Consider the following 11,303-nt stretch of genomic DNA (forward strand, 5'->3'; position numbering starts at 1 on the left):
CACATTTGTGCACTTAACAAAATTGTGTTCTTTACCCATTAAAACTAGCAGCACGTAACAATGTGCATTATGCCTTCTTGTCTTCTAATTGTTTTTACGGTTTTATTTTTTTATGAATGCAATGAGTAATGAGTGTGTTGAGAAATCACTGAAGATGCTTCTTTCCTTTTTCCACTAAAAGTGATTCAAGACATTTTCAAGATGTTTTAAAACCATTTTCTGTAGGAAAAGGGGTAGCTCATAAGTAAATAGCTCTCGCGTTAAAATTGTGCAGATCCTTACACTGCCCAAAACCGTTTCACCCGGTTGAGTAAAACAGTTGACATTAAAAGGTAAGTGTTTTATAAAGGTGTATTGTGCAACACCCATATACTGTACAAATAGAGCACAAGAAAAGTCCCAAACCAGCATTTTAAGGTTCTAAGGTGTCACCTGTTTGGTAACTAGTAGCTCATTGACATGAGGATCTCATTCCGCCTTTTTTTGAAGAAAGCCAGGTTATCTGATTCAACAACATGGCCACATAGCTTCTTCCAGACCCCCAACTCCCTCTGTGCCTACCTGTTCTCCATTAAAAGTGAGCAAGCCTAAGTAGTGCTTTTTCATTGATTGGCTTTAATAGCTTTCTTTTCAGCTTTTTGTTGTCAAGAGTCTCATGTTGACCTTTCCAGTCAATTATGCAGAGGTGATTCCTCGATTATTTTTTTAACGTGTTATATTTGCATTGCTTGAGCTGCAAGGCACAAGCACAGATAGATAATGTTTGTTCATATAGCTGCAGTTTAATGAAGGGGGAAAAATACAGCGCCTTCTGAGAGCAAAACTGATATTGTTTCTCATTTTTGTTCCCCCACCCCCCACCCCTCCACCCCCTCTGCAGCCTCAGAAGCGATGACTCCCATTCCCATCGTCATGGATGACGACGACCCGGATGTGGACTCAGCGGATGAATCCATCGCCACCGATCTCATGGTGACCACCGATGAGTCCTCTAAGCTGTCCAGTGGCCCCGGTCGCAGGATCCGACGTTTCAAGCAGGAGTGGCTGAAGAAGTTCTGGTTCCTGCGTTACTCCCCAACCCTGAACGAGATGTGGTGCCACGTGTGCCGCCAGTACACTGTCCAGTCCTCCAGGACCTCCGCTTTCATCATCGGGTCCAAGCAGTTCAAGATCCACACCATCAAGCTGCACAGCCAGAGCAACCTGCACAAGAAGTGCCTGCAGCTCTACAAGCTGAGGATGCACCCCGAGAAGACGGAGGAGATGTGCAGGAACATGACCCTGCTCTTCAACGCCGCCTACCACCTGGCTCTGGAAGGGAGGCCGTTTTCGGACTTCAGGCCCCTGGCGGAGCTCCTGAAGAAGTGCGAGCTGAAAGTGGTTGACCAGTACATGAACGAGGGCGACTGCCAGATTCTCATCCACCATATCGCGCGGGCTCTGAAGGAGGACCTCATCGAGAGGATCCGGCAGTCCCCATTCCTCAGCGTCATCATGGACGGCCAGAACGATGACCTGCTGGCCGACACGGTGGCCGTCTACGTGCAGTTTACCACCAGCGACGGCCCCCCCGCGACAGAATTCCTCTCCCTGCAGGAACTGAGCTGCGCCACCACTGACGGGTACCTCCAAGCTATTGACAGAGCCTTTGCCGTCTTGGGGATGAGACTGCAAGATGTGCTGATTGTGGGCTTGGGCATCGATGGATCCAATATCTCCTCAGGTTTGAGGTCCAACCTCTACATCACGGTGAGGAAGACTCTTCCTTGGGTGCTTTGCCTTCCGGTCATGATCCACCGACCCCACCTGGAAGTCCTGGATGCCATCAGCGGGAAGGAGCTCTCTTGCTTGGAGGACCTGGAGAATAATTTAAAGCAACTGCTCAGCTTTTACCGCTATTCCCCTCGAATGATGGCTGAGCTGAGGGCGACTGCGCCCACGCTCTCTGAGGAAACGGAGTTCCTTGGGGATATCAGAGCTGTCCGGTGGATCATTGGGGAACCAAATGTCTTAAATGCTTTGATAAAGGATTACCTGGAGGTTGTGGCCCATCTCAAGGAGATCAGCAGCCAGACCCAGAGAGCAGATGCTGCAGCCATTGCCCTGGCTTTGCTGCAGTTCCTCATGGACTACCAGTCCGTGAAGCTCATCTACTTTCTGTTAGACATCATCGCAGTTCTCTCCCGTTTGGCTTTTGTCTTCCAAGGGGATTACCTGTTAGTATCTCAAGTGGATGCCAAGATTGAAGAGGCAGTGCAGGAGATCGGGAGGCTGACTGATTCCCCGGGGGAATATTTGCAGGAATTCGAGGAGAGCTTCAGGGAAAGCTTTAATGGTGTGGATCTGAAGAACCTGAGGGTTGCCGAATCCAAGTTTCAGTCCATCAGGGAAAAGATCTGTCAGAAGACCCAGGTGATCCTGGCTCAGCGGTTTGATTGCAGAAGCCGGCCGATCGTCAAGGCTTGCCAAGTTCTTGACCTCACCACATGGCCAAGGAGCACCGACGATCTCCTGACCTACGGAGAGGAGGAAATTCTGCTCATCTTTGGCCATTTGGAGGCCATTCCATCCGTAGCACGGGAGGTCTCCCGGGAAGGAGCTGATGTCCGAGGAAGCTTGATAGTGGAGTGGAGGGATCTCAAATCCGATTACTACAGCATGAACGGATTCAAGGAGGTGATCAGCCATATATGTAAGTACAAGCAGAAGTTCCCCCTTCTAAATAGGATTGTGCAGATTCTCAAAGTTTTGCCATCCTCGACCGCTTGCTGCGACAAGGGCCGCATTGCCCTGCAGAAAGTACGGAAAAACAACCGGTCCCGCCTCACTCTGGATCAGGTGAATGACTTGCTGACGCTGGCGGTGAACGGGCCGCCTATAGCGAGCTTTGACGGCAAGCGGCCATTGGACAGCTGGTTCGAAGAAAAGTCGGGGAACAGTTACTCTCTGTCGGCAGAGGTGTTGAGCAGGATGTCGGCGGCAGAGCAGAAGTCAGTCCTGCATGGCCTGGACTCGAGCACCGAGTTTTATCCTGATGTTTGACGTTCAGGCTCCCGCTTGGACCGCACAACTTCCAAAAGCCATCAAAAAAAAGAAACTTTGCTGATGGACTAATCAAGATATCATACGATAATGAAACCAATTGACAGTAGCACTGCTGCTAATATGGACTGCACAGGTGTGTATGATACATGGGGAGTAACGTATATTAGCTTGGTTATTATGCTGAATTTAAGTATATTAAGTCTATGTTGCAGATGGTATACAAAGCCAATTCATTCTACCTTCAATGAACCACATACCAAATTGTATGTATCCTAAAATCGTTTTTTTGTATTTTTATGTCTTTTGTAGGGGTTAACAGAAACATATCCAGAGCACATTTTCACTGGGATATTTTATAAGATTATCCGTTTCCTATGATAGAAGAGTAAAATGAGTTATGCAATGTTTCCTCTATATCATCCTATATGGTAGGATTGCCTCTGGCTCTCGTTAGTTGAAGCTGATTATGACTCCCATGGTAATGTTCCACTCAAATTCTAGCTGCTGATCACAGGAAAGTACTGACTGCACTTTTTAATAATTAAAAAACAGCTTCTGTCTCAAGAAAGCGTGAGGTTTGCTGTCTTGTAGTGTAGGTGCAGTTATTAAAATATAACTTCAGTCTGCTCAAATTGGGATAATGTTTAATAAGGCATTTGTGAAGTTTAACGAGTGAAACTGTTTCCTAAAGTCTTGGAAATTCGTTTACACAGAAATAATCAAGCTTGACAGTGATTAGAGAAGAAAACCTTCTGGAATTACTGTAAGTGAGACCAAAACTAGCTAACCTGAACAGAAGATGCGTTTTTTATGTGTAAACTGAAAACATGTTCAGTTTTCCACCTTAAAATATTCAGGGACAACTTCCATTTCATTCTTTAAAGACACTTCAGCAATTTGTGGGATGAAATGTAAACTGACTGCAGCCTAGAGGGCTTTTGATATTCCTTTGACTTCTTGTGGCGTGCAGGTGATGGGAAAAAAAAAGTTTAGACTGCTTTGAAATCAGTTTCTTTAAAACTATGGGAATGGCTTTTAAAAAACAGGACAGTTGAAGTTATGTTTGTTCTCTTTGACTGTTGTCTAGAGAAACTGAATAAGGAAGCGGTCCCTGAAGTCTGAATGATTATTTTTTCGTTTCATTGGTATTTTATTTTTAAAGCCATACAGACATGGAGAGAAAGGGGACACAAAATCAGTTTGTCATTTCTTTGTTTGCAGGTGTTGCCATTGACAAAAGAATCAATATGTTTAATTTCCTTTTTTATGTACAAAGCTGTACATAAAAGGTTCTTAGCCTGTTGTGGGGTAATAATTACAAATCTTGGTAAAAAGCTTTTTCTTTGTTCCAAAAATTACAAACATCTGTTGTATGTATATAAAAGGGGGTTTTACATTGTTGAACCTGGCATTTATTAATATGAATACTCGCACTTATGCTTAAAAAGTGTATGCCTTATTAATGCAATCAGCTGGCAGTGTACATGCTGCTAACACAAAATATGTACACGCATATACTTTACACAGTTTTATTTCTTGTGCAATCTTGTGCACCTATTACCTTAAATCGTTGAAATCATATTAGATAAGCTAAGTGTGATCACACTTCTTTTAGTCTGCAAATGGTAACGTCTATTTTCACCAACATCAACCTTAATGTTTCTCCCTGCTGGAGTAATAGTGCACTAATGGACATTTTCAGCAAGTGTCAGTGTGTCATACTGTAATACAGTGGACAGGCACAGTGATTGTGCTGTCTTGAAAACAGTGAAACACCTAAACAGTAGCAAATAATAAGCAATCTGACTTGATCTTGTAGAAGATACTAGGATAAAGTGACATTTATTTAAATGTTGATTTAGCGCTTTAAAATTGTACAATGATTTCTGTCTCCCCCCCCCCCCACACACACATACGTCTTTTTATTCGGTCTGTTCTTTTTATTTTTATTTTCCACTTTTCCAAAGTGGCTCATGGTCTCCTTGGTCACAGACATTAAACAAATGACCAGAGTGCTTTTGGGTGGCCAGTGGTTTAAAACGTGCTTGCCAAATCCTGTTTTTCAAAGTTATGGGAAATCGATCGGACTGTGTCAAGTGGGTTAGTTGTGAGGGGGGATAATTTGTGTTTTTTGAATTGCTATTTTTGTAATCTGTAATCACTTTATGAGGTGACTGGATAAGAAAACAGTTATCCCAAGCCTACAAGCACTTAGATTTAACAATGCAGTACTTCTACAGGCAACAGAGGCCTGACAAGAATGGAGAGTGATATGAACATGTGAGTGAAGTGTGACTGCTCCCAAGACTCTGTATGACTGTTTTTGTTCAAACTAAATATCTGTAGATATAAAAGTATATACAAGTTGAAATATTTATATATATACTGTATACACAGTGACATGATTTGTTTTCTTTGTTTTGCTAAATGCCTTTGAAGATTATAATAACTGTTTTGTAGATTGATGAGTATTTCAGCCTTGGGATGAATTGATATTGGAATTGTGGAAAACTAGGAAGGATCATTATGTGTGAAGCCATTATTTGTAACCAATAAATAAAGCTATACGTAGAAGCGTAGCCTAGTTCCCATTCAAAAGCATACCTGTTCCAGGTTGTCATCTTTGTATTTATTTTTTTTTTCATTTTTGAAGCTGAACTCAAGCTTATTCATCTCCTTTAGCTCCAGATTTTTGTGAATTGGACTGTTTTACATCCAGCCACTGCCTTGAATTAGGTAAAAAAAATTATCCTGTTATTTCACTGTAGTGAAAAGCACCTTTTCATGGAACTCCAAATCCCCAAACACCTGTATCTTGGACTTAGCAAAAACAACAGTAAAAAACATTTCAAGTATATATTTCCCTTAACATCTACTGAAATGGAGCCACTCAGCTTGAATCTCTTCCATTTAACTCCCAATAGCTTGATTGTCCTTCCGATTGTGTTAATTATCTATTTAATCATTCAGAGCCCTGTTTTAGCAAAATTCCACCACAGAGAGAAAGGAGATGGAAGCTGATGCAAAGATTTTAAAAACGGGTATGCTTTCGAAGTGCTAGGTGGACTGTTATCTCACAATGAGGTATATTTCAGGAATAAATAAGCTCATTTTAGATACAATTGGCTGTATCGCCATTTTAAACTTGTCTTACATTTCCACCTTTTTTTTTAATGGTTTACTAAAAAACACATTTTGGTGGAATCAGACAGCCATATTCACATTTGCTACTTCTTAGAAAGAATATTTTGCTGTGTCTGATTGGGGTTAATGAGCCGGCTTTAAAATGATATGACTAATTGTTTTGTGAATGCCTCTGTCTCCCCAGTTATTTCACAGTTGCATTGCTAGCTACACAGCAACACTACAGTAGCAGTCATGCGTATTCATGTTTAGTGATGATCTGATATCTATAGGCATCCTTTGGTGTTTGACCTGTATGGGAGAATAATTTCATATTCATTCTTATTGTTAAAGTTAAACATTTTTATAGCTGCAGTAGGAGTAGGAGAAATTTCCTACACACTTACAATTGCTGTATAGTACTTGCACTTAAAGTATGTTTGTTCTCTACAAGTATGTATATTACATCACATCTGCTCATGAATACTGCAAAGAAGAGCTTTCCCCAGCCATGAGCTGGAAAAGAGCTCACCAGAAAGGGTCTTTAGTTCTTCTTTTAATACACCTTCAAAAATTCCCTAATCTTTTTTTCTTTTTAAGAATAATTCCTGTTTTAACTTTTTCTTATGCTAGAATCCAAATTAAGGATTATTGCGAAATGCCTGAAAGTAATAATAATATATAAATATTATGGAAAAATGAAAGTAATTGTTTTTTTAGTGGGGAGAAAGAATACTATCTTAAGCTCGCTAAAAAAATCTCTTTGCAATTTTCTTTGGACTGATTTGTGTGAATGATTGACATTTCCATTTATAGATCTATATTATTTGTCATTAGTGTATCAACAGTGAAAAGACAACTTGTGTTTGTAAAACCAGCCATAAACATGTTTGTGGATTTGTGTGCTATACTTAATAATACCTGTGTGAAAGCTATAAAAATATATGAGCATTTAACACTGGAGATATACAAAACTATATATAGAAATATATAATTATATATAAAATATCAACCCACTCAAAATTACATTGTTATATTATACTTGTTACATCAATGATTGTGTAATAAAAATTGATAAATTTTGTATTGCAATGTTGTTGGTTCTGATTCTTTTTCCATATGCTGTATTAGTTAATGTGGAAAACAGTTTTTAATTTTCTTTCATAGCACTTGTTTAAAAAAAGAATCCACCATCCTAAACATTTTTACATGTTTTTTTCTTCTTCATTCTTTTGCTTTTTCATTTGTAGGAGGAAATCATTTTCGACCCTGACCTGCATGGTTTCATGGAGCTGTATGTGCAGATTTTTTAGATGAAGGCTTCTGTTTTAGAAATGAAAGCACTCACAGTTACAGTATGAACGAAAATGATTTTGACATCCAAAATAATAAACCTTCGCTGAGGGGCAATATCATAAATTAAACGGTGCAATACTTCACTTTTTTATTTAGGACCTTTGTATCCCAGCTTTTCAAACACACCAGTTTTCTGTGTAATAAAAAATAGCAGTTGTATTTTAATACAATTGGAGATGTTTCCTTAAAAAATAGAAACCGATATCTTACTTGTTGTCATCAGGAGAGTGTTGTGGAAGCAGTGTGGAATTCGGAATCAGGCCACCTGTCTCCGTGGTAACGCACAGCTCTGCTTGCCGATGGAGAGTGAGCGCGGTGCTGACCTTAAAAAAAGACACACACTGGGAAGAAGTGACGGAGAAAAAAAGCAAAGCACCATTCTTGGTGTTGAAAGTGAGGTTGTTATAGGACAGGCGGGTGAGTCTTGCACATCCAAGCTCATGCTGCCGAAAAAGACCTTTTTCCCCGGTACAAGGGCAGACGACTCGTGATTTAGTTTAGCCACTTCGGAAGAGCTTAGAACTACAAACAAAGATACATGTGAAGTAGAAGAAATTTGGCCCCACGTTTTGGTGAGATGCTGAGCAGGCACACACAACAGCTCGAGTCTTTTTGTTTTAGTGCGTTTTGGTGTTGTAGTTCACAGCCTGGCAATGGCGAGGGAGAAGAAAGGCGACGAAGGCAGGCGACTGAAAGTGACAGAATGGACGTGAAATAATACAATAGCTGGAGATGAGGACTGAAAATCCCTGAGGATGCGCTCAAAATCTAACTGAAACCAAGAATTCCCGAGTGGCATGTTTTCTTTCCTCTGGCAGGTTTTGAACTCTCCGCGGTGTTAGGGGGACCAGTAGGGGGCACTCACCCTGCGTGGTCCTTAATGCCCCAGTATAGTGATGGGGACAATATACTGTAAAACCGAAGTCCTGACTCTCTGTGGTCATTAAAAATCCCAGGGTGTTTCTTGAAAAGAGTAGGGGTGTTACCCTGGTGTCCTGGCTACATTTCCCCCTGGCCTTTACCAATCATGGCCTCTTAATAATCCCCATCTCTGAACTGGCTTCATCACTCTGCTCTCCCCCCTACTGCTAGTATTGGCCATTGCATCATTCAGGTGGGGGCTACACACTGGTGCTGGTGGAGGGGGTCCCCGTTACCTGTCCAGAAAAGGGCTCTATCCATGTAAGGAAGTATTATTATTATTAGAGCTTTGTGAGGCAACAGCTCCAAACTCCACATGACTGTGCTGCCAAACATAAACTTTCATCACTTAAATAAATTAGGGACTTGAAGGATCTTCCATAATAGAGGCCACCTCTGGAGTCCAAGGCAAGCAGCATGACAGATGAGCTGTTCTGTATCATGGCATCAGAAGCAGGCTGATTTTCATTAAGCCAAAGCTCAATGTTCTCAGCGTGCAGCCACCTTGTGATTTAGAAGCCAGTGTTCATAATCAACTTTGCTCCAGTAATAAAGGGCACATAGTGCACAAGGGATTTCATGTGCTTACAGGCCTCTGTCTGATGGCTAATGCTCAGCAATCTCAGTTTCCCCCATGTGCACATGCAGGTTTCTTGACCTGTGCCATTAATGAACAGAAAATGTTTCATTACTGCAGGACATGAGTATAGGCCCAAGACAAATAAAAGTGAAGATTTGAATCCAGCCAGGAATTTTCCAAGCTTTGAATTTTGATCAGAGCTCTTAGTTTTTTTTGTTCAGCTTGTTTAATCATGGTCTCAATTCAGAGCATAATTCTTATTGAGAATGTGGGGTTCTTTTCTTTATTGACCATGGAATCTTTAACTATAATTTGTCACTCGTCTGTTGAAGATCTACTATATTTCAACATGGATTACTTCATTCTTTTGCTTTCATCCACTCTCTTGCTTTTCTGGGTTAGTTTTGGGAGCATGGATTGGCTTTTAGCTCCAGGGAAAAGAAAATTATTGCCTGGATTCATATTGCATCTTTTGTCCCAAAGGATTTCAAAGCACTTTACATGCAGGAGGGGACCCACTTCAACTGTCCTTGAATTTCGGGTCCTCCTCCTGACTGACACCAGCCACATTGCGCCACAGCTGACACAGAGACAGGGAGAATCAGTTCAACTTGGAATTAAAGGGGTACCTTTGTGCAGGGCAGATTATGCAACCCCAAAGATGAATGTAGTTGGGACACTATCCAGGGAGTCACCTCCACCCCTACTCTTATAAACAGTCCCTGGGATCTTTTTAGACCTACCTACTGGTCAAGACCTTGGGATAACATCTCATCCAAAAGAGGACACTTCCTACAATGTAGGCCTGGAATACTGGGACTTTGATTTGGGAATTCTGGCCCAGGGAGGCACAACCCACCTACTGGTCCTGTATTTATAGAAGCTTCCAGGTTTTCCATAGAGGTCTCCCATTCCAGGACTGATCAGGTGCAACTCTAGTACAGCTTCTGAGATCCCGTTAGCTCAGACTATGAGGTAATAACACTGCTTGGAAAATTAGAGGTTTTTGCTGTTTGTGGTTCATACAGTCAGCTGTTGAGGGCTTTTGTTTTTGAATGAGACATGATTGATTTCCATACTGTTTTTGCACTATATGTACTGATAAAGCCTCTGTACCTGATAACAGATTGAAACAGCAAGTGACAGTTCCTTTTTATTTTGGCCAGAAGATGTGCTAAGCCTCTACATTGACAAAAAAGAATAAAGCTAATATAATTGAGAACAGCCTTCACATCCTATATTGCACTCCTGTCTGGTTTCCTTTATGACTCTAATGACATTTTCTAAGGTTGTGCGTTAAAGCAATTCGCACCCTTTGAGCTGTGAAACACCATGACAGGAATTCAATTTTAAAGGCCTTATGTACAACGTGCTTTCTCAAATCACCATCTGTTGTGTTGTAATATAGGGGTTCACAGTCGGACGCCATGCCCACTGCTCTCAGCTTTAACTGTTTTTTGACCGCTAGTAGTAAACATGGCAGTGACCTCCCACCTATTATTAATCACTTCACTAATAGAGTGAACTAACTAGCATGGAAACTTCAGGGCAGGGCTGGAATGTAGAACAGTGATCAGGACCATAGCTCTCGTTGAATATGGAATAAAGTCTCTGCACTGTAACACTCTAGGTACACTGTAGTTCTTTATGACGGTCCATTATTGTAAAAGCACTTCTGCATCATGTCATATAATAGGAATATTTCCTAGAAGATATTCAGTAAAATATAATTAGACCTTATCACTATCTTCACTTAATATTTCTGTTTTCCAATCCCATATGGGTGTTGCTACCAGGGAATGGTGAAAATATATTTTTTGTATCCTTGTAGGATGTTACTGCTTTTGGCAGACTACTGAGATTTTGTTATGTTATATAAGGTATTTTTCATTATACATTCTTAATATCTGTGTTGGTTCAATCAAGTCTGGAGGTAAAATGAGAAGGAATTATCATCTGTCTGTGTTTGTAGTTTATAGGGATGAATATTTTTTCCGGCATTGCGTTTTGAATTTGTTGATGAAATGTGTGTATTTACTGAGTGAGATTTTTGTGATTTTTTTTATTTTGTAAAAAACGTAATCCAAAATGCGCTGTGTGCGAAATTCAATGTTTTGAAATATTGAAATGGTATAGAACTGCTTGAAACAATCGAATATTAAAGGTTATTTTAATATCTATCTTATCCTACAAAGGATCTATATTTTAGAGTACTTTTATTTGCAATAGGTGTTAGTCATGGAGTGAATATAAAGGGAAATTATGCTTCTTAGTTCTT

General features: G+C 40.7%; 1 protein-coding gene across 1 annotated transcript in view; it reads left to right on the forward strand.

Moving 5' to 3' along the window:
- Positions 1–7,260, forward strand: part of prdm11 (PR domain containing 11) — a 20,340-nt gene extending 13,080 nt beyond the window's left edge. Inside the window, exon 8 of the mRNA XM_088934859.1 lies at positions 881–7,260. Coding sequence (XP_088790985.1) covers positions 881–3,042 — 2,162 coding nt within the window. The 3' untranslated portion in view covers positions 3,043–7,260. The remainder of the gene's footprint in view (positions 1–880) is intronic.
- The last annotated feature ends 4,043 nt before the right edge of the window (positions 7,261–11,303 follow it).

Source organism: Atractosteus spatula, chromosome 16, assembly GCF_055471065.1.
Source record: "Atractosteus spatula isolate fAtrSpa1 chromosome 16, fAtrSpa1.hap1, whole genome shotgun sequence".
Taxonomy (NCBI): domain Eukaryota; kingdom Metazoa; phylum Chordata; class Actinopteri; order Semionotiformes; family Lepisosteidae; genus Atractosteus; species Atractosteus spatula.